Here is a 24,513-nt window from a genome sequence, read left to right on the forward strand (position 1 = left end):
GCGCTGGGGAGCCCCCTGCGCTTTTGCCTTCGCGGGTTTTGCCGCGGTTTTGCTGCTTCAGGAAGGGTCCCCCGGCGTGATCCTCCACTCCAGAGCCCGTCGCCTTGTTGGCTTAGATGAAGTCTAGACTGGTTTGTGGGGCTGGTATGATTTGCATTTTTCATAATTTTGTATAGCCCATTATTTAAAGAACTAGGTGAGTAGGTGAATAGAGTTCTAGACTTTCTTTAGCCTGAGGGAAATTGAAGCCTCATTCATTTCTATCATCTGAGAAGTGTACCCTATCATACTATATCTTGTTCTAAATAGAAGTACTGTTAGCCTTTCCAGTTGTCTGGGATTTTATGTAGTCATATATGCAAAATTAATGATTCTAGAAGAATCACAAGCTGTAAGAGCTCTTTTTTCCATCAGGAAAGACTGATGTAACTGCTTTCCCTTGATTATTTTGTTATCTGTATTTCCTAGGAATGAAGAGAAGAACTATAAATTTCCACAGCCTAGCTAATCCTAGAAGAGTCAGGCTCTCCAGAGAGAGCTTACCTGCTCTCTGCCTGGCTTCATACGCAGCTAGGTGAATTCTGAGGTGGACTGTGGCCTTGTTCCAACAGGAGGAATGAGGAAGGCTCCCATCTAGTGCAGACATTTGTTGGCAGGGGGGCAGGATGCAATCTCAGAAGTCTGCTGGTCAGAAGTAAGCAATTTTGCACCACCTAATCAACCCCATGCTGTCCAGGCTTGAAGAGTGAGAAAGCAGTTTTTTCACTCATACAGAGATTAAGAGTAAAAATGACACCTTCATTGTTAATATAACTTTACGTTAAAAGGACCTAATCAACGGTGATGCAAGCTTTTGGTATTGTGCTGGTAAAGTACTTCAATCCTGTCCTAAGAAGTGAACCTAACAAAAAAACAGAATTGTTTAGAAAATCTGCCACCACTTAGTCTTCTCAGGATAGTAACATGTATTGGAAAGCATGTAAGTGACAAATGTAATGTAGTCTGTCCTCTGTCATTTGGAATCAGGAACACAGACTAATTTCAGCTATTTTAATAACAGCCTTTTCTGTGAACAAGGTTTGATAATTAAATATTTGGAGCGGCTGGAGTCACACTGCTCAGAAAGAAAAAATAAATCTTCAGAAGTCTTTCATCAATTCATTGGCATTATAGTCAAATTATTTTACTCATTATGAAGCCCTCAATTTCTTCGAAGACCACAGATGTGGTCTTATCATCATTCCACTTTGTTATTAGGTTATTAAAAAGACAGCTATACTGTTGCCATGTCTTTATAGTCAAACTCAATAGCTTAAGCTATTTAGTGGTCTGTATTAAATTTGCCATTATTATATTCAAAAACATCATTAATATTTGAGCCAAAACTAATCATTTTTATTGAACAAATCTAAAAACAGCATTGAAAAAGTGACTTCAAATCGTATTAAGCAACTAAAATAGTAAATCTCAAATTTTATTTAAAAAATACATTGAATAGTTTCATCTCCTTTAAAAGTCACCCTATGGTGACTTTTTTATTGGCATCCGCTCACTTGGCAAGCACGTTAAGCACTGAACCAATGAATGAAATACTCCCCAGCTGTGAGTTTGCATATATAAAACCTGCAAGTCCTTCCTCTCATAAAAAACATCATTAATATTTGAGCCAAAACTAATCATTTTTATTGAACAAATCTAAAAACAGCATTGAAAAAGTGACTTCAAATCGTATTAAGCAACTAAAATAGTAAATCTCAAATTTTATTTAAAAAATACATTGAATAGTTTCATCTCCTTTAAAAGTCACCCTATGGTGACTTTTTTATTGGCATCCGCTCACTTGGCAAGCACGTTAAGCACTGAACCAATGAATGAAATACTCCCCAGCTGTGAGTTTGCATATATAAAACCTGCCAGTCCTTCCTCTCATAAACCTAGGAGATTCATAGATAAGTGGAAAGTGATGTGAAATGACCTTCTGGCATGTCTTTAAATTATATACTCAGCATCTGAATGACACAAACTTGGCCTTGAATTAGAAAAGCAAACCAGAAGTTAATAGTTATACAACTAATGCTCACCTCTATTCTCCCAAAATCTTAGACTGCAATCTCCAGCTATTTTATGGAGAGCAGGTAGCACAGTAACTCATGTGTACTTAACAGTATGATAAAAATATATTCACTATCTACCAGGTATCTTCAATATACAATATATTGCTACTGGCCTATTCATATCTGAATTAAGTAGTTAGCATTATTGCTGTGTTTGAAATATAATGAAAAATAAAAATCTTTCACACAACCTTGTTAAAACTTGCAAAATATACTTCAAAGAAAGAAATTTTTACATCAATGGGAAAATAATTTCCTAGTTTGCATATGTAACCTAAATTCTTCCATTATAATTCATTTTATACCAAACTCTGAAAATATTTATATTTTAAGTAGCACTTTAAGGTACATTTCTTATATATTCTGGAGAAGAAAGTACTTAATACTTGTTAAAAAACAAAACAAAGAAACAAAAAAACCCCAACAAAACACAACAAAAATATTTCCAGCATATAACTAGTTCTGCCTTTCATTTTCTTTTTCCAGATGGCAACATAAATCCATTATGTATTCATTGTGTAGACAGGCCATAGGCCATGACTTCCTGTTCCTGTAGAATATCTAATATAATGCAGTCCATCACCTGAAATTCTTCTTCAGTATGTGATCTAACTTCACTTAAACAAGCAGGAATGTTATTTTCAAATATATGCTTAATAATAAGACACAGATTTTGTTTGCCTCCAGTGTTAGATTTAAAAGATTTGAGGATGAGGAATCACTAAGTAAAGCTTGAATTTGGATCACCCAAGCTCAAGCCCCTAAACGGCTACTAACTGAAACATATCTGAAATTGCCAGCCTTACCATATACCCACAAGATAAAATCATGAAGCTATGTGTGTGCAACATGACTACTGGATGGATGTAGATTACACTAGCAGCAATGTTCTCTAATTCATTTAACCCACGGTAGCTGCCAGAACAAATATGACAAAATGAGGCTGTGCTGCTTCTTTTAAATTACAAAGAATTTATCTCCTTCCAAAAACTGCAGATAGATGTTTTAGATGGGATGAATCATGGCATGGGAATATGTATCTCTCTCTGTTGATTAAAGCAAGCATCTGAATGGCTTAGGCTAGATATCTAACTTCCATAGTTACGTACCTAACTAAACCAAGAGGAAACATGTCCCGTCAAAGGATTAAATTACATGTATATACACCTATTTGCTTTGCATGTAAGCCTAAAATATATATGCACATCAATCAGCAATGTTTAAGGGCAGCTCTTCAAGACAAGATACATTCACAGATTTAGAGCATCCCCACTTGGATTATACAGATTAAAACACAAATCACGTCACTGCATCTGACTCCAAATGTCCAGATCTTACACTGAAGGATGAAGATTTTTTTTTTCCCCATTAAGCTTTTTATGTCCATTTATTGTGCAGAAGATAGACTACTAAATTTTCTTATGTTTCTGGCTCACCACCTATACATTCTTCTCTTGTTAAAATGCACACAGTACAATAAGCTAGATTCTACCCATTTTTATTGTATTTATCATATAGCTATATAATATTCTTACTTTAAGGAAGAAATAAACCATGCCTTAAAAATGCATTGTACATTTCAAACAAATAGTTTATTTTTTATATTTAATCAAAATAATAGTGGAAAATAAATTCATATTCAGTCATTCAATGCACATTGAATGCACAATGAGAATATTCAATTTCCATTGTGGTGGGAGGGTGTATTATTTGTTTCTAGCACAATGTACACAACCTACATATTTTTCTGGCTCTAGGCAACCTGATTCCATTCTTATCCCCATTCAGTGTTCTTCATTAACTCTCAGAATTAACTTGACAAAAGACTCAAATGAAAAGACATGTACCCGCCAGAGTTAAGTCCACTCAGAGAATTTTCAAATCGAAATAATATTCTGGCAATGAGCTAAATTAACATAAAGCAGCATTTACACCAATGTTGCAGATGTTTCCTTTCCATACTGATAATACATCCCCCCCCAAAAAAAAAGAATACTTTGCCAATTGTATGTCTGATTGCATATTACCTTAATTAGGCTTATCGTCTCTGGGATGAAAACCACTTCTGTGTCTGCCTGATACCCTTTGCACAATGATGTCTCAGTTCTGGTCAGAGTTTCTAAATTCAATCACAGATAACACTGCTGTCTATGTACTTTTGAATGAAGCTTAGTTAGCTGACTGGAGAAAATTGAAGAAAAGGACTTCCATACACTTTTTAATGCTGATCTATCGAAGCTCAGTTTTAAAAATTTACTAAACATCATTCTAATGTTTTCAGATGCTAGTACAAGATCCTTCAAAAATCTTGCATTAACAGAATGGTGTTAAAAAGAGAAATGACAACAGGGCAACAGAGTTGAAAGAATGCCAACAAAAAAGGAAAAGGCGCATGAACTTCCTATCATCTATTGGTTTTACTCATACAGCAAATACGTCTTCCTATTGTTAATAATATTTGTATGTACAACCTCAGTATTGCATGATGTTCACTCTATACTTCAGAAAACTGAGAAAATAATTCAGAAAACTGAACTACCATACACCTAATCTAACTAGTTGTCATGCTTAACTAAATTGAATTTCATTAAATTTCTGGATTAAGTGATTCATCTTTTTAAAATATTTTTAGTTTTTATATGAAATGTCCTGTGATACAGTCAGCTTTTCTGTCTTCATGCCAAATTCTTGTAAATACATATGCAAAAAGTAGAAGAATTTGTCTTAAAAAATACAGTTTTATGATTACCTGGAAAAAAATATTTTTCAAAATGTACAAATAAATAATGATCACTTTTCTTGGAAGTCATGTGATTTTGAAGTCATTCTCTTTTTGGGAAGGAAAGGTGGGCTGACTTAGTTTTTATAAAATACATGGTACAAGCTGGATCATTGTCTCTTTCTCCTGAAATTAGTGTCTTGAGCCTTTATACAGTTGGGCATACAAGCATTTGGAGCAGTCTTTGTGGTTTCACTCCATTTTGCTGACAAGTAATCATGGTTTGGACAATGCAGTCCCACTGACTTTGAAGTGGTTACTTGTATGAAAAGAAGGTAGGAAACAGAATAAGATTCCTGCCTATGGTAGCATTTTGATATTTCAGATCATCTTCTATCATCTCTACCTCCCATTCAGCAAAGTATTACTTAATTCCATAATTGCTTAGTTCACAGTTAAAAACATTAAAGCTAGATATTCAGCCAGACATTTCCATCCATTATAATTTAAGATGGAGAGTTAAATCCTCCACATTTTAAAAACATCAGTCCATGTGTGTCTGCCACAATTCTTAAATGAAAGTAAGATGTACACAGCAGTGATGATGGATTCAAGTTATTAAAAGCAAATGTTTTACTTTAACGCAGCTAAGTATTATCATAAATACCATTTGGTTCTTATTCCTTCTTGATGTGAGGTTGCCATTTGGGACATTCTGCTACTTATGATCTGTCCTTGCCTATCTTTTTTTTCTTTCCAAATGTAAACTGAGGTTGAAATCAAATCAAACAGTACTGAAATAACTCTAGTGTGACACAGCTTTTAAGCTGTCTAACAGTCCTAGATGCAGTGAGCTGTTAACAGAAAACACGTTGACAACATTGTTTGCTCAATGTGTGTCTTCACTGGCGGAATAAAAGTTGTACATGTACTTTCCAGTATTTGTAAAAAATTAGTCTTTAAAGGAGCTAAATAATAATAATAATAATAATAATAATAATCATCATCATCATCATCATCCCAACCCCCTGCTGTTTGGCTCTATTTGTTTCTTCTCTCTGTTGTTTATTTACAATAATTCAGGGCTACCTCATAACATAGAAATTCAAGAAAAGACACAAGGAAAAGCTGAAAATGGTATAACTGTTTTATAGAAAGCTATCTGTGAATACAAGCCAGTTATTCAGGAATTGAAGAGAATAGTGGATTTTAACTTCCCTGTTTATAGTAAGCAAACTGGGTCTACCTTCATTGCCATAATTCTAAGAAATCTTGTCCCAAAATGTCATGCTTATCAATAAAGCGCTTGTCATTTTTTTAATATTATATCTTGCTGTAAATGTAAAGCAAATGTACAGTCTCCATAGTAACTAGACATTTTCCCAATTATATACATGTTTTTTAGCTTCTTTGTAGGAAAAAAGAGCTCTGATTTAAATTTCATATTTTTTGATGGTCACTGAGAATCGATACTTAATTTTCTGATATCATAGCTCATAAACTGCACTTACATATCTTACTGTGTATGTTCAACCTATCTTTTTGCTCTAACAGAAAGGAAAGCCATTTGCTGAGGCAAGTTGATAAAAAAATTATTTTACTGTTAAAAATATTAATTGAAATAGAAGTATATATGACACATGCAGAGCAGAGCATACAAATTAATTCATGTGCATCAGGAAACCAAAATAAAATCTCAAACATCTGCATTTTAATTGTAACCAGTGCTGGATTTCAGTGTTGAACAATTAACGGTCATTACACCATTTTAAAATATCAGTGGGAGAGTGTCAAAGATGAGTCTTCCATGTTTACAAAAGATTTTGCCTGTGGCATACTGTGTGCTTTTGTGAATCGTTTATCTTCTTGCTTAAACCTGTCATGGTATGAAATATTGCAACTGTGATTCTGCATGACAGAATAATGAAACATTGAAAAAAAGTCCACACTGCAATGATTTTTCCACAGAATTTTGGGCTTGAGAACCTGAAAAGCTGCACATGAAATAGCTTTTCTTTTCAGTCCATCAAAAACTAATCCAGGCCAATGAGTTCCCTTCTACACACTGAATATGCTATTCCATTGTTCGTGTTTTTTTCTATATTGACCTGGTTTTAGCTTTTCTTTTAAACTGTACTCTATTATAAGATCTCATATACTGTATTAGATGACAAAATAGTTCCTGAAGAGGTTCATTCAGCAAATATTTGAATGCTATATCTCACATTGAAAGTTGGAGCCATAGGGAAGATTATGGAAGAAGAGCTTTTGCTGTTTTATTTAGGAAAATTACTTTAAATTATCTTACATTAGCAGCTTTGCTGGAGTACCCTTTCATTCTCCAAAACCCTTGTTTCAACTCTTTGTTATTGTGAATAATCTCTGACAAATCTACATGTCATGATGCACATTAGCAAGTGAATTCAAGATGAGATCTGGTGGTTTTATCCACAAAGGCCAGCATTTTTTGGGGACCATCTTGTCAGTGAGTGACCCCTACACAATCCATATCAAGTAGTGCAAGCAAAGACTCTTTTCTTAATGCAATGTCTCCTATCAGGACCCAAAATAATAGTTACAGGTAATAATTTCCTACAACTGATCTTAAACAGCTCAGCATTAAAAAGTTATAGCTATCCTTCTCTGCAACTGTACTTGAATATATTGTATTTAATAGGGATGAAAGCTATTAGATAAAACACATTCATTACACAAATCTTTAAAATTTCAGACTGAGACAAATAATTACCTTGAGTGCAGAAAACAGGTTAAATCGATTGTCAAAATTACTTTGACTTTCTTAATGTTTGTTACTGGAATAATTTTAGTAACAACAGATTAGAGAAAGAGCATAGGTCAGGAAAAAAACCATATTAATAACTTACAAAAAAAAAATACACCACTGTATAATTCAAACAAAGATTCATATTTTAAAATTTGAGCTTTTGGGTGCAAGGAATTCTGCTCCCTACTACTGTAGGAGTATTGTTGAAAGAAAGCAGCTAAAATAGAAATACTTGTTTTGGCCTATTTGATGTGTCATGTCATCCTCATTTTTGAATGGCTACTGCCAGGTAAGTTTTTTCCCTTTCTCTTTCAACACACAAGCATTCATGTTTTCTGTATTCACAAAAGTGGACTAAATACTTCCATGATCTATTCTACAGGTACCTGGTGTAATTGTCAAAATACAGAGTAAAGGTCTATCCCGAGGTAGGACAGACAAAGAGCTTGAAAGAAATAACAGATACTCTATCATAATCATACCCCCAATACGTCGCTGAATCCTTGTATGTCAGGGTTAATCATATCTAAACCATGATTTTCCTTCTTCGCATCAGTATTTTTGGTTTTTTTGTATAAGCACTGTGAAAGGGTCAAACAGAATTCCTTAATACTGTTCTTAACATGCTTAGTGTGTAAAGAAAATGAATATTTGTCAAATTATTCCAAGTAACTATGCAGAATAGTGGGATTTTTCCTCATTTCCATGTCTTGTTTTGGGAATTCTGTCTTTATTTCCACAAATCACAAAATTACATTTCCATCCTGAATGTCAAAGATATTAATATTATATATTAGATATTATAAAGAGCATTAACATTTTAAATCCTTTATTGTAGTAATTTTAACTCTTTACCTGTTGACATCTGTGTCATAAATGAAGAAGTATTAGATTTGATGGAAATGGGAGGACATAGTCTTTCCAGTTTATCTAAAACAAATTAGCCAGGTCAAAAGCATATGCTTGTAACAGCTAGAAATAATTCAAGAATTATGCAAAATTATATTTTTTTCTGAATGTTCTAGAGGACTAAGTAGAGATTCCCATGGCTTAGGAGACAATACTTTTAAAAACCTGTTTATTTTGTAGTAGCCTATGCACCTCTATGCTATACATAAGAACAAATTAATTGGATATTAAGGGAGTTCAGTCATCATGAGTATGGCAGATGGATACACAGCAATTTAAGCATTGTCTTTAATTTGGATAAAATGTTTGCAGAATCAACATGAAGGAAGATTAATAAATACCCATCCCCATCCCCAGGCACCTGTTATTTGACGAACTGAAATGTGAGCAGTGGGTCAGAATAAAGTCCTACTTATCCAAGCATAAATCTGAAGCACGGATATTTAAAGAATAAATTATATTCAGTATGTGGCATACTGCTTACCAAGGAGTCACAGTGAACAACAAACTATCAGCTGTCATCATAGGCATTGTTTAATAATAAAGTAAGATAAAATAATTCATAAATCCAGAGAGATAAAACGGTGCTGTAAAAGCCCTGTCTTTGTGTGAGACAGAAGACATGTTTAAAAGATTCATCTAGTCATCAGAAAAAATGTTAGGATGGGAATGAAGTTTTGATGGAGGGTCTGGGAATCTATAAAAACCAGACAGACACATGCTGCTCTAATTTCATTCCTCAGGAAAGACTATGCCATTGCCTCATGATGCAGACAAGCCAAGGATTATGACAGCAATATTACCATAGATTTAAGACAAACATTGCTTCCCCTGCTTATGTGGACTTACTGGAGCTATGCTACACTTTCTAGAGCCTTGGCACATGATCTTGGGTGAAAAGAAACCTTAACTGGTACCACTAATATATTTGGCTAGCATCACAGCAATATTCTAAGTTACATGTTCGTTTTCACAGTGAGAAAAAAATAAATGAACAACAGTAATTTCAAAAGAGAATGGTAAATATAAGCATTCTGAGAAAATAGTGCACTATAAAAATGATAAAAAGTATAACCAGAAATTTCAGTTTAAAACAGCTTTTTCACGTTAATATGTTTAATATAAAAGCAATCATACAAATCATCCAGAATTGTTGAAAGTATCCAAGCAACAAAAAGATACGAATGAGACCAGATCTACTTACCAAATTCCTTAGGAACAGTGATAGAGTAAACACAGTTGTGACCAACACTATAATTCTTGGGGTAGTTTGGTGATAATACAGTTCCTTCAGAGCCTGTTGACCGGCTTCCACAGGGTGCTAGAAAGTGAAGATAATAAGTTTTGAATAATATAATATCAGAAAAAAATCAGTTTAAAGTGATTTGTTGTATGTTGGTATATGCTATTACAGTAAATTTTATTACACTTCTACACTGGATTAGATTTGTACATCCTGCGAAGTACTGAGGATGAACAACTTTCTCATATATCAAAAGAACATTGATAGCACTCTGCAGTTTTCTAGATCAATTATTGTTTTTCTTTACCACTTATCAACCATCTTAAAAAAATAATGATGTGCTTTATACACAGTATGCTATTATTCACAGCATACAAAACTTTTACTCATTCGTATGATGTTTTATACTCTGATAAAAGCATAGATTATGCAGCCCTTCTGCACACTAGTAAATTCTTACTCAAATAAGAAAGTCAGGATTCCTTGACTGAACATGATGTACCACTTATCTATATCTCAATTATTTATAATATATATATAAAGTTATGAGCAAACACTTTTCGTTATCACAGAAACATCATGTTTATACCATTAATAGCTATAATACTTGATAAAATGGCAGATAAATAACAATACTGTTTACTACAACAACATATTTTTCTAAGGTTAACAACAGAAGTTAGCCTTTGGCATTATTCAAAACTGTCAAACAAGAAACAGTGCTTTTTCTTCATCAGATGTTCAGGTGCATTTATATGAAACAGTTATATGTGTTAGTGTTTTCCTATGTCTATTGCCTGCTTCTCATACATACTTTGTAATTTAGTAGTTTAATCTGTTGTCAAGATTATGGTATCTGTTTAGAATATTTCTTCCAACCACTTTGGACTATAAAACATTTTTTAATGAGTTTAATGTTAACATATCTATTTAACAAATTTGCTTCCTCAGTTAAGATGTGACTTTCTAAAATAAGTACTACTCAGTGTTTCGTTTGCTAAACACAAAAAAATCTTTTTTTTGCGGTATGCTCTCAAAACATTAACATCTTCTGAATTATATTAAATAAGAAAAAGATTGTTTTCTTACTATTATTTCAGAAGATTTTATCTCATTACTTGTCATACTAAATACAAGTAATTTATTAGTGTAGCTACAAATCACATGTTTTAAGACTACTTTTAGTTAAGTCACACAAAATGTATGGTAGAGTATACCATGAAAAGAACACATCTTATAATGCTAGCAACTTAAGGCCCCGTTGCTTTGAGCACGGATTTCTGTAATTTGCATTAGCATGGGTTCCTTTCAGTATGGTGTAGCTACAGAATTTGACAGACTGTGTACCTGAAACGGGAGCAGATGGTACCTATTGCTCCAGTCTGCATATACAATTTGTAAATGATTTAATAGGCTGGCATAGAAGTCATGGTATTTGAAATAGGTCAACAGAAGGATCTTGACTTTTGCTTATGTACGTGCGTGTGCATGTGGTAGATGTGGCACGTATATTAGAGATTAGCAAATCAGTCAGGACCCAGAACAGGACATAGTCTTGGCGATGCTCAGTACAGCTTTACTAATAGGCACCCACTCTGAGATATGGAGTAAGCACTAAGACTAGCATACATACATGGAATATTGTTCTCTGTGGCTAAAAGAATAATCTCAGTGTCCTCCCTCAATCCACCATCATGTGAAATATCAGAAATTCATGCCTTCTTGTGAAAATGTATTTAGATAATAGAATTATTGGTACTTTTTGCTAAGAAGCAATAGAGCCTTGGCTGAGCCTCACATCCAGGGACTTATTTGCCTTGAGTTATTTGAAAAACACAAACTAGAAACTCTTCACTAGCTGAATGTAGTAAATATTTTTTATGAAAACAGATTTGCTTACCAGCTTGCAAGTACTCAAGATTTTCTATTCCAGATTTTGGATGAAACGGAAGAGAATATGGAAGAATATAAGCAACAAAAGCACTAAAACTAGAGAAATAAGATTGCCAAAAAGCTTATTGCTTCTCTCTAACCCAATTTCCTTCTTTACTGTTTGTGAGTTGAATAAATGAGTTACTGAAACAAAGACCAATAATACTGTCCCACTCCAGCACTCATATCATTATTATACTTCCCTAATCAGCAGATATACAATAATGTGCAAATTCAGGGTAAAATTATGATTCCACTGAAGTCAATGCCATTGGCACCAAAAGGGACAGAATTTCACCCTTAATTTTTAATAAAACTTGAAGTAATAGCACACAATAGCAATACTTAAAATTAAGTTAATAGCTATATATTTGGTACTCAGCATATAGTGGACCATTACTTATAAAGTCCGGATTTTTATACCCTTAATTTTTTTTATTCCTACAAGTTAGGCAGTCAAACACGGTATTTTTGATTTTACAAAACTACTAGTATGCTTAAAACAGAACAAAATAAAAAAACCCAAACAACAGTTTCTTTTAAATAAACATATATTTTTCCATAAATTCATTTAACTTAACATGCATATTTTTTCAAACAAATAAAAATCAAATTTACTGCAAATTTTACAAGTTTTTATTCACTTTAGTGCAATGTCTTACACTACAAAATATTGATATTAATAGTTGTGTATCTAAAATCAACAGTGACTTTTGAGTTATATCTTTACTAAATATGTAACTGTTGATGTTGTGTTGATGTTGTAACACTGTATAATATCGATAACATACTGCAATGTTAAACTGATGTCACCAAGACATTTTTTTAAAGCTAGGAAAACAGAGAAATTAATTCTGTTTGTGTTTTACACAAGAATTTAAGAAAGCTAGTACACTTTCAAAGAGTTCTTGATTCTCTGAGGTAGAATTATTATATAACTATGTATATGTCTAACCAAAATATTTCACAATATTTGAAAGGTATTCAAATATTATCACAGCTGGTATAAAAATAATCACACAAAATAATTTAATTAACAAATGTACATAGATTTCTAAAAGTGATTAAACCCAGAAATTTTTGCAAATTAAAAAAAAATACAAAATACAATTTAACATCTTCAAAAATCTGAGAGTTCTCATTAATCCTAAAGTCTGATTAAAACAACTTCAATGTCTCTAAAAGGTGGAGATAATGCCATTTTCTTTTTATAATTGATATTAATTAAAATGTTTGTATGACACGCTGTCTGAAACATCTAAATGTTTTCTCCACACATTGGACCCCATGAAAGCAACATTCATCTGCACTGGTTGTATAGTGGGTGCACATCTGGTCACATAAGAGGACAAGGGACACAGTACAAGGCTGGAAGCAGGATTTCCAGCAGTGCTCCTTTAGGTGCAAAGTCTCTCAACAGAGTTGCCTGCAGCCTATGCTACAACATGCTCAGTACAGATTGGACTTAGAGACGAACTATTTGTCACTCTGACATATGTAAAGTTTAATTTGCAGCAACAACAAAATACTTGCATTGAGTATTTCATAGTAATTTCTTTCACTTGGTGTTCTCATTCTGGACTTTTTCACTCTGCCCTTTCTGAGTTTACCTTTTCCCTTATGGACTCTCCCATTGTTTTTCAGCTGCTGCTATAATGACTCTTTATCCTCACAAGGATTCACATTTCTGGGTCTCAAAAACAAATAGTATAAAGAAAAGTTGAATTAAGATGTAAGCACACAGTTGACCTTTGCAATCTGAGAAAATGTTTAACTTCATAAAACATTAGGTGGTAAATCATTTAGTTCTTACAGCAGCAAGACTGTCCTCCAAGACCTTTCTGAATGTATCAGGAAAGAGGAAGAGATTTATTTGATATTTTAGTAAACCCATAGAGTTCACTGTCTATATTTCCTTCCTTACCTTTTGGGAGATGCTTACTTTAAAATGCCAAAAGTTTCAGGAAGAGGAGGTTCTACCCTGACCATCACTAAACATCACTGTTCAGAAATCAAAGATGGATCCAGGGACATGAAACCATAGCTACAGTGAATTAAAAACATTAATTTGATACAAAAAACCCCCCATATTTTTGCCTCTGGAAAATATCTAGTATTGAGTTGTTTGGTTGGATATAATAATTCCACTACCACAATGCTACCCATTGACTTTCACTTATGCTAATTTCAGCTATGTAGGTCTCATTGTCTTTGCATCAGTTTTACAGTGCAGTGATTTATTTCATTTCCTAATAACTACAGAGTTAAAAACTGAAAGGTTGTGAAAATCAACATGTCTAATTATTATGCTATGCATTGAAAGGTCTACCTACATTAAAAATTCTAACAGACGCATCACACCCACAAACGTAAACTGCGTTATTTAACACAAAAAAAAGCAACAAATGCTGAGCACCATTTCCCTAGGAATGAAAAAAATCCTGCAGAATAAAACAAACCAACAAACCATCCAACCAAAAAAAAAAGTTCAAAAGGCAAATGATATTGTCTAATGTAATTCTCCAATAGTATTCCAGTATATTTTAATGTTTGCTTAGACTCTGAAATACTGTATCACTTTCTGTATTTATTTCTGCTTTAGTTTATTCTCTGACATATAAAAATACTACTCAGTATGCTGTCCTTGTCCTGCTTTCCAGAATCAGCAATGGAACACTAATAGGAAGGAAAGGCACTTGATTGTGGTAAGAATGTGATAAGAATCGGTGAGTTGATGTATGCTCACTGTTTCCTTGAAACATTATTAAGCATTAATGGCAAAAAGTTCCTTTTCTGTGTGTGCTGAATTTACTGTAACGGTATCTTGCCTTGTAAAATAGCACTCCCTGCAGCCCTTGAAAAAGCCCTATCATAACAACAACGATGTATCACCCACTCTATCTTAAATTGGTAAGCTTTTTTATCTGGAAGATTACCCATCTTGATCATTAGTATTCATGCATCTTTGTCAAAGAACTAAATTCTACCTCTTTATGGCAATGCATTAGTAAACAGAGAATACAATATAAAATGCATTACCATCAGCAGTGACACCTTTTCTCATGTTTCAGCATATATTAGTTGTAAAAGAAATGTAGATGATCACTGCAGAGAGGCAAAATCACACAGCCGAACCACAGCTCCCTGTAATCTACACCTAACTATTGCTATAAAGTAAAATTTTCTATAGGTCCAGCAAAACATTACAGGGTTAAAAGCCTCTGCCATGCGCTTATTGCTCATGTTTTCCATCATGTCTTTGCAGTTTAACCAAAAGAAAGAACCCACAAGGAAAAACTTCAGTAAAAGAACTGTGAAAAATGGACTACGTAAGTATGAGAATCAATCTCAAATCTCTCTTCAAATCTTTTGAAGAAATGAATATTTTTGCTACCAAATATTTTTTCTGCAGCTTGAAGCTTTTAATTCCTACTACTGCTTTCAGATTACCTACTTTCTAGCTCCTACAGCTAAGATCTAATAGAATTTAATTGTAATTGCAGATTTAAGTGCCATATTGCACCATCCATTTTTAAGCAGCATTCCTCAGTGGAATCAATGGGGAATACTGCTTAAAAATGAATGAGCCAATATGGCTTTCTGTCATGCAGATAAATTTGATTACACAGCTACAAATACAATAAAAAATGAAGAATAACAGTGCATAAACTCTGCAAAAGGTGGAAAAATATGTCTTGAAGAACTGCTAATGGGATACTGACTTCTTATCTAATGGTCCGCTGTTTCAAAATCTAGACTAGGATACCTAATATTTAGTTGGTCTAAGTGAGTAGGTTAAGAAAAATAATTATTTGGTGACATAATATACGTTTTTAGAATTTAACATATTAAATCATTGATTGCTGTTTTTCCTAGTCTGATATAATGAAATGTCATTCTATTTATCCTTTTTAATCCAAATGACGAGATTTTCAGTTGTAATGATTTCTTGTAGTGGCTAAGTCAAGACTAATAAACAAATATTAGAAAAATTAGAAAACAAATATAGTGACTGATATATCACTACCAGGAAATTAAAAAAAATTAAAAATCACACAAAGGAACTTTTAACAGATAAAAATGGTAAAAAAATTTCTTCCGTATTTCCAAATTACAGATACTTTTATTGTGGATATCAGTCTGCAAATGTGAATGTCATGAAGCACCTAAAATTGTTCTGACAATACAATGAATATGGAAAAGACAATCTGATATAGAAATATGTATTTTAGTTGCTGTTTAGAAATACAGAAATACTTTAGAAATAAAAAGACACCAACAAATACAGAGAGAGAGAGTGCACCATCATACAGGTGGAAAGCAGTACCAAAGAAAACAATATCATAAAGAATATGGAAGCTTTCCTTACTGTTGTCTCTTCAGTCTTCACAACACAATTTAATTATGGCAATCAAAACTGATTTAAAAAATAAGAGAGAAGCTCAGGCCAATATACGTTAATAGTATTTGAAAGTGGTTAGTTAAAACAGAGGCCAGAGAAGCTGGCCAATTCCCCTCAGGAATTCAGAAACTTATCAAAGCAGGGCCTGAATCATTAACAGAAACTGGAGAAATGATGACATTATTAAAAAGAAATCCTAACAAAAAAAAAAAAAACAGAGAAATTCTAAGCAGCAACTTAAAAACAAAAACAGCTAGCAAATGTAGAAATGCAAAATCAAAAGCAACAGCTAGATATTGCAGAAAAACTTAACGGATCAAATATCGATTGTGAGGTTCAATACAACATTGCTGTAGACAAAGACACCTCTAACATAGACTTTCATGTATTAGACATAGAAGGTAACATTTCTGCTCCATTCAAGAGCAGTAAAGTCTCAGCAGAAACATCACATCAAGTTTTCGGCATTAAAAAAAAAAAAAAAAGAAGGTTCTATTATGATCTAGCAGGAAATTTTGAAATAATTGGTTTTGTTTAATCTCCAAAAGAGAAACATGAGGCCATGGGCAGACTGGTCACTTTTTGAAGATGTGGTAGATTGAGATAAAGATAAAAGAAACTAATTTTTCTCTTCATCCATAAATGATAGGACAAGAAATAACTGCCAACAATTTTAGTAAAATCAATTAATTTTAGATATTCTCGTAACTACTTTCGGGAAGTTATTGAATTTTTTGGTGATTCCTGGAAGAACAAGACAGATAAGTATCTGTCATAATGGGTTAAGTATATCCAAGCAGACAAGAGACAGTACTTCACCTTTTTATAATTGGTTATGTATCTATCCATATTAATTGACTGTAGCACAAGAAAGGGGTACATTCAATTTTCTTGGTGCTGGCAATGCTAAAACTACAAACTGAACTGTTATAGTGTGATGGGCTGTTTTATTTTTTCTAGACGAGGAAGGATAGTATTTCATGTTGAAAAGTAAAACTCATAAAGAAAAAAAGGTTATGAATAAAAAAGTACAAAATGGGAGAACCCCCAAAAGGCAATTCTTCCAAAATTAAAAAAACTATCATAAACTTGAATTATAAAAAATATGCCTTATAAGGAAAAAACCAAGCCCCAAAAGGCATTCTTCCAAAATTAAAAAAACTATCATAAACTTGAATTATAAAAAATATGCCTTATAAGGGAACCAAGGAACTAAAATTCTGTGTAGTTTTTTAGAGAAAGATAATTTGATACATTTTAAGGAGGACATTTCAAGAGGATAGTACCTCCTTCTTTTCAATAAAAAGAAGCTAAAGAAAGTTTAGCAGAAGCTAAAGCTAACTTTCAGCTTGTGCTTTTGTTGTGTTTCTATAAATAAAGTATACATAAATATAGAAAATGCAATTAATCACACAATCAAATTATTTCTATGTTGTTTTATTTAATAGTTCATTAACTTAGACCTCTAAAACGAACAAAACCAAACCCAAATCCAAATAACTTTTTGTCTTCAGTTTTCATTCCTTGAAATCTTTAAAACAAAACTAAATGTCTTTCTGAAGGTATGAGAAGCAGATTTTATACAGTTGAATATGAGCTATGCTTTTACATTCAGAGGAAAAAAAATACAAAGGAGAATTGGTTTAGCCTAACTTTAGAAACAATGTTTGCTCTCAATTGAATGATTAATTATTGTTAAATTTCAATTATATTCCTTTTTTCCTTATGAACTGTGGTACACACAATTTTAAAAAGTTCTATATAGTTTTCTTAGGTACTGAAATCATGTGTTGCTTAAAATTAGTTTACTAAATTTACTCATTTTAGCCAAGTGGATGGAAATTCTGAAAAGAATTTTCTGATATGAACTGAGATGTGGCAGAAGGTTGAAATTGTACATTTTTTTGTGCTGTAGAATGTGATCACAGCTGATGGCTCCTTCATTATATTGGCTATTATCCAAATAGGCAAAATATCTGAGGTCTCTCTGACTTAGTGTTCCCAGGCAAGCTGGAGGATGGTGAGGTGCTTCCACACCTTCATGTTTCTCACCCTACCAGAGATCTCTGGCTCCAGTTGATAAAGACACTAGAACTCTGTGAGATACATTTCCAGGTGTCTGGCTCCCTTCAGAAACACTCACTGAATAAGGTCATGGTTCCTTCATTTAAGTAATGTTTTATTTTCTCTTTGCCAATAAAATGGAGTTAAAGTAGCAGGCTCTGAGAATGGAGCCATCTAATAAAAGAAAATGTTGTCTAACATATTTTGTGCTAGAATAAAAGTCTTTGCAGTGAAACCGTCTCTGCTCATAACAAATGAAGGTTGAATAGGTCTTTGCAGTCAGCCTATGCCTCAGCACAGGTTCATTCCTCTGAAAGAGCACACCAGAGTTATAGCTTCCACAGCTGAAAAACAGTAACTAAACAAAAATTTTAAAATGCTTTTCAAGCCAACTGCATTCAGCAAAGCTTTGACATGATATTTAAGGAACTTCTGGAGGAAAACAAATAATAATTTTAAAACAATTTATCTACCAACATAATAAGTGAATAAAAAATAAAAGAAAATTGTCAGTAATAGTCTTCTGGGGGAGACCATTTCAGAGTCTTTCAAGTCTATTTAGACAGCAAGAGGAAAAGACCATTGCATGACAGATGTTTAGAAGTAAAAATAAGTCAGAGATTAACAAAGCTTAACACATTTTTAGCTACAATAGCAGAACTGACACATTGACTCACGAGAAACTATCAATGAAAGATGTGTAAGGATTTACAGATCTCTTCACAAGAAATAATCATACCTTCCAATCAGAAACTCTTTTTTTTCCTTTTTTTTGGAGGCCATATAGCTTCTGTACCATTTGTTTATTCACCTGTGCACTATTTGTATCTAAATTATATTTCATTACTTATTTGGTTTAAGAAAAAATCATTCCTATTATGTGATAAAGAATGTGATGACTGCTTCTAAGTCATTTGATAGACAATGCAATTGAGGTCTCACTGAGAATATTTTTTTGTTCCATAACCTTAGTGGACAAGGACATACTTAAAACATCTTTTCATCAGGCAGAAGAAGAAACCTACAAAATGTGAGGATAAAAAGTTAAAATTATGAGCTTTCTTAGAACTCACTAACTTTATGAGTTCATTTAGAACTGCACAGAACCAAGAATCTATTTAATATTAGAGACCTGGTAAGTGATATCATCTCCTGAATCTTGTTTTGATAATAAGACTCTCACTATTTTAGGGGTGGGGAGGCTGTAATGAGTGTATTACCCACCCAAAAATCCTAGGTGGTGTTGTATGCTGTTCATCTGCTTGTCTCTAGAATGTCCCTTTACCCAAAAGAGTTTTCTAGCACTAGCAGTGAATCACAGCTGCTACAAAGAATAAGCTTTTTCTTGAATTATCTGAGAATATTATTCCAACATTAGAATTAAACCCTATAATTCCTTAGGTTTCCAAGTCATTGATGATCACTTGGTTTCCAAGTGATTTCCAGTATTTTGAGTGTGTGTGCACATTGGCAGTTTGAAAAGAAACTACAAGAACAGTTAATGAATTTTATTTTAAATTTGAGATCTGACAACTAATGATAAATTAATGAAAGTCACTGTAATCTGCTCAGTCTCAGCTTTCTTTGCATCACTGCTGTTTATGTTTGCAACACAGACTTTTAAATTAATTTTAAGGAGATAGAAGTCCCCACTTTTCAAACTCCCTTCCTTAAATGATTCCCCCTTTCAGTTTTGAACTGGACTTGCAGATAATTAAATTTATCAGTGGATTGATCCCTAGAAAGTAAATACTAGTTTTCTATAACAAACTGTTCTTAAGAGAAAAACATCAAACTAGTAAGTTTCCAGAGAATAAAATGCCATGGTACACCCAAAACAATATTAACTCTAATAAACAGAGTTCTGTGGTTAAAAGGGAAAAATACATTCAAATACAAACAGTAAGAACAGCCATCTCAATCCAACTACTTAAATACCTGAGTTAATTCAAGGTTTATATATGGGCATTCCCAAAGCAGTAGCAAATTAAATATGACAATTTAATAATACAACTGAGAGAAAAAGAAATATACTGAAACACAAATAACCCAACAAACAGCAGCAGCAAAACATTGCTGCTTTTAGATACATATGTGTAAAGGAATAAAGTTAAAAAGAAATAGATTTCCCCAGAGGATGATTCATCTCACCCTGTAGTATTCAGGATAGACATGTGCAAGTGCCTGTCTCTCTCAAATGGCAAGAGAAATGTCTTCTATGATTATTGTTGATGAGGCCACAGATTCACGTTTCTTAATTCTAGGTTTCTCATACACAGCTGTCTAGTCATCTAGGCACTCTCTGTGACCAGCAGAGGGAAAAACACATTCAATTATTCCCACTGTGGAGAACTCTAGTTCTAAGCTACTAACCAAGATGTTGAAGAAGTATCAGACTAAAAAAGGCACACATGAGAGAGAAGGGAAAAAAAAAAAAAAAGAAAAAAACCCAAAACTCGTACACAATCCGTAAGTACAATCACATTCACATTAGAAGCAAACAAAAATAATTATTTCATCCCAGAAAGTGAGGAACAAGGACCCAACTCCTGAAACACAGGAAAGAAAAATGGGGTAAGAAACAACTGTTAATAGTAAAATAAACAATAGTCAAAATTACTGGTCTATGGAATGAACAGTTATGAGCACAAATATCAATTAAAAAAATAAAATAAAACAATAATACAAGATTGGTCTTTAAAACAAGCAAACAGACAAAAATATAAAAATAAAAATACCCACAAAACCCACTAATCTAATCTAGACTGCTTTTACTGTACCTGGTAGAAGTGGTGCTACATACAAAAGAAATACCATTTCTGTAAAAGCCAGTTACATTACTCTGACATTACCAGTAATGTGTTTACTTGATTTTGAATAACACTGTGGCATGTCAGCACATACTAAGACATTTCAAGCACTGGTTACAGATTTATATAATAAGAGACTAAGAATGGCCATTTTTATCAACATGGCCTCTTGCATAACATGCATAACATGAAGCACAGAATTTCACCAGCGTTAAAATCTCAAACTCTTACTTCTTGGCTGAGCTAAATAATACCTATGAATATTGTTTACCTCTTTTATGTGTAGCTACTTTCTGATTATACTGTATCTCTTACTAATTCTTGAATGAATGATTATATTTAAAGCAAGATTACAACAATTACATTTCTAATTTCTAATGTTCTATGCATATCCATTGCAAGTCAAGCTTTGGGTACACATAAGGAAAGCAAATATTTAGGACAGAAGATAGAATAGGAAGGAGGGGAAAAAAGAAATATATGAAAAAGAGGGAGGTCCATAAAGATTTTCAATAAAATTTTGAGTCCATCTTCAAGTAATTTCTGGGGCATCTCAAATATTCTTCTACTTAACCTTCTTTTTGATTTCCTTAAGCTTCCTTTTGATTCCGTGTATTTTAGATATAAAATGAATTCAGTAAGTTACATGTGATAGATTTGCAATGAACTGTGCTGGTTAGAAATGGTTTAAAAATTTAGAAAGGAACTATTTCCTTTTGAGCCATGCTTAATCTAATATTTGGTATTTTTTATTCATTTAAGCAAAACAGTAATTAAAGAGAATAAGATTTTTGTCCTCAGTAGTGCCTGTAGTTTTTAGCTGCATAACTGCAATGTCATTCTAAATTCAGTTGAGTTGCTGGACTGAAATGCAGGGGAATATATGTTACCCACATGAAGCAAAAGCTAGAAAATTACTATCCTGTTTAGAGTACATTGAAACAACGTAATAGGTTGTGCACATCTTTAGTTAACAGCCTTCACTTCTGAACATGCCCGGGACTACTCTACGGAAGTTAAACTGTGCACAATTAAATATTTAATTACAAGTATCTTTGATAATTCTGTTAAAACCAAGTATTGAACTGATACACAAAAAACAAGCATCTACTCTCTGAAGAAGAGGGATCATAGCAGCTATTTTTTTGCTAAAATTTTTAATAGTCTTTGAATTATGTTAATCGAGGAAGGTCTCAATCCCTAGGGATGCCATAAGACAAAAACAAAGCAAGGTTGCTCATTTTTGTGTGTCTGGAAGACCTTCACATGTTCTTCACTTGTATCACTGGGATGCTCTAGGGATCAGCAACCCAGAGAATCTTATTTACTGCATTTCAAATCACAGAGCTGAAGAAGGCATAAGGTACAGATCTATTTCTCAGTATCAGAAAGATAGATTTAAGGCACTTTGATTCAGCTGTTTAAAAGTATTTTTAATTGCATTTCTCAGCAATCTAAGACTGTTTTGCTTCCTTGTAATAAAGATTACATTTGAGAATTTCAATTTTATTTTTCCTTGAACTCTGAGCTCCGAGAAATAAACTCTCATATATCTGAAGGCAAGAAGCAAACACTACCTTCATGTTATATTTATTTGTTCTAGTGTTAACACTGACTCATCAGAATATGCCTCATGGGCTCGGATGCTCTATGAAGAAAAAAAAAAATCTTTAAATATAATCCTGCTAGAATTTTCCTAATCTGCAAAGGACTAGTCATAATGATTTCAAGGTAATTTACCTAACTACTAAAAGCTAATTGTCTATCATCACATGCCTATGTTTAGGGTTATTTCTTCTATGAGCATTTATCCTGCACTTAACAAAAGTGAAACTGATGCACGTTTTACTCCCTAGTCACACAGTATTGAGGATTAATCTTTGTGCACTTGACTCTAGATTTGATTACAGAACATAATTTTGTGATATCTGTGAACTCACTAAATATTAATCCTAACACATTGTATTACATTTCCCTTAAAAAATAACCTTTCTTTGTGGAACTCTGTCAAAAGTTTTTAAAAATTCAATGGTATGTTATCAACTGTTGTTAATTTCATTCATATGCTTGTTGAGCTCTCAGACTTCCCATTAAGCTCCACATTCCTCTTCAAAAGTTATATTGAGTTTTCCTCAACATGTTTAACCATGCATCTCCTAGTTCTGTTCTTTTTTATAATCTTTACCAATTTCCTAACTGTGGAAATAGGTCAATTGCTCATTATGGAAGATTTTTGACATGTTCATCACCTTCTACTACTTTGATAGAAAGGCTAACTTAACCTTAAGGTCAACATTTGTACTTCAAACACTTCATATCTAAGTTCTTTCAGAACTACACGGAAAAGACTGTCTCATCTAGCAACTTGCTATGGTTCTGTTTATTGGTTTTCTTTAACTCTTCTATAACTGCTTCCATTCTGACACAGTTCTTTAGAGCCAAAGGAATGGTTCTAATGCAGGACCTCTCTGGTTACCTCAGTAATGTAATATAACAAACATAATATAACATGACATATAATTTACTTAGTTTTTCTGCAATAACATTGTCCTTGAATATATTTTTGGTCGTGAACTTCTGTTGACACTTTAGTAAGTTTCCTACTTTTCTCATCTTTGAAAAAGTGTATTAGCGGTTAGATTAGGTTCACATGTTTTAAAGTTGTTTCTCAAAACCCTGTTGGCCACACTTTCTACTACCCTCTTTTGAACATTATTTCCTTTTCTTGGAATATATCTTTTAATTTCTATTAATTCTTTGACTGTGTTGTTACACCACCTCTTTTGGTGATCCTTTTAGATTTTGCTTCTGATTGGTGAGACTCTAAAATGGTATTTCTACATGATTTCCAGATCACCAGTAAGTAGTTACCTGTTTGCTGTTGTCTTCAAATTCATTTCAATGAGCTTCCTCACTTTGATATACCTTCCCATACAAAGTCAAAAATTACTTCTGTTTTTTTTCTCTTCCCTTCCTCCCAGGGTGTCCAATTTGAGTGCATTATGGACACTTTGGATACATTCTGAGCACATTATTGTCACATTTACTCTCACTGAGAAAATCTGCTCTCCTTTAGGCCAGCTGTTTCTCTATTCATTTGATACTTTTATCTTAATGCTGAAATAAAAAGATGTTAACTGAATCACTAATATTTGAACTGAGGATAATTAAAATATCACTGTAATGTTCTCTGACCTTCAGTTACTTATATGTGCTCTCAATTGTAACCAAATATAGCTTAATGTCTGAATATATCTTTTATTAAAAATTCACCCATGAACGAAACCAGTGTATTTCCTGGCATGCTACATAAGAAAAGCTTTAAACTACCAACTTAGTCAGTAACTGATTATCAAAACAATAGAAAAATATAAGATGAAGTGCAGTATAACAGGGAAGGAAATGTAATCTTTTAAATTCATAACAACAAAACAACTTCTGCAGCAGTTGGAGTAGAATCATAGAATCATAGAATCATTAAGGTTGGAAGAGACCTCTAAGATCATCGAGTCCAACCGTCAACCCAACACCACCA

The 24,513-nt window shown here is 33.1% G+C and overlaps 1 protein-coding gene across 1 annotated transcript in view; it reads right to left on the minus strand.

Moving 5' to 3' along the window:
• The window catches only part of CSMD3 (CUB and Sushi multiple domains 3), an 838,052-nt gene that overhangs the window by 196,600 nt on the left and 616,939 nt on the right, over window positions 1-24,513 (minus strand). The window contains exon 32 of the mRNA XM_009277245.2: window positions 9,732-9,848. Within this exon, the coding sequence (XP_009275520.1) occupies window positions 9,732-9,848 (117 nt within the window). The remainder of the gene's footprint in view (window positions 1-9,731; window positions 9,849-24,513) is intronic.

This window comes from Aptenodytes forsteri, unplaced genomic scaffold (genome assembly GCF_000699145.1).
Source record: "Aptenodytes forsteri isolate BGI_AS27 unplaced genomic scaffold, ASM69914v1 Scaffold49, whole genome shotgun sequence".
NCBI classification, from domain to species: domain Eukaryota; kingdom Metazoa; phylum Chordata; class Aves; order Sphenisciformes; family Spheniscidae; genus Aptenodytes; species Aptenodytes forsteri.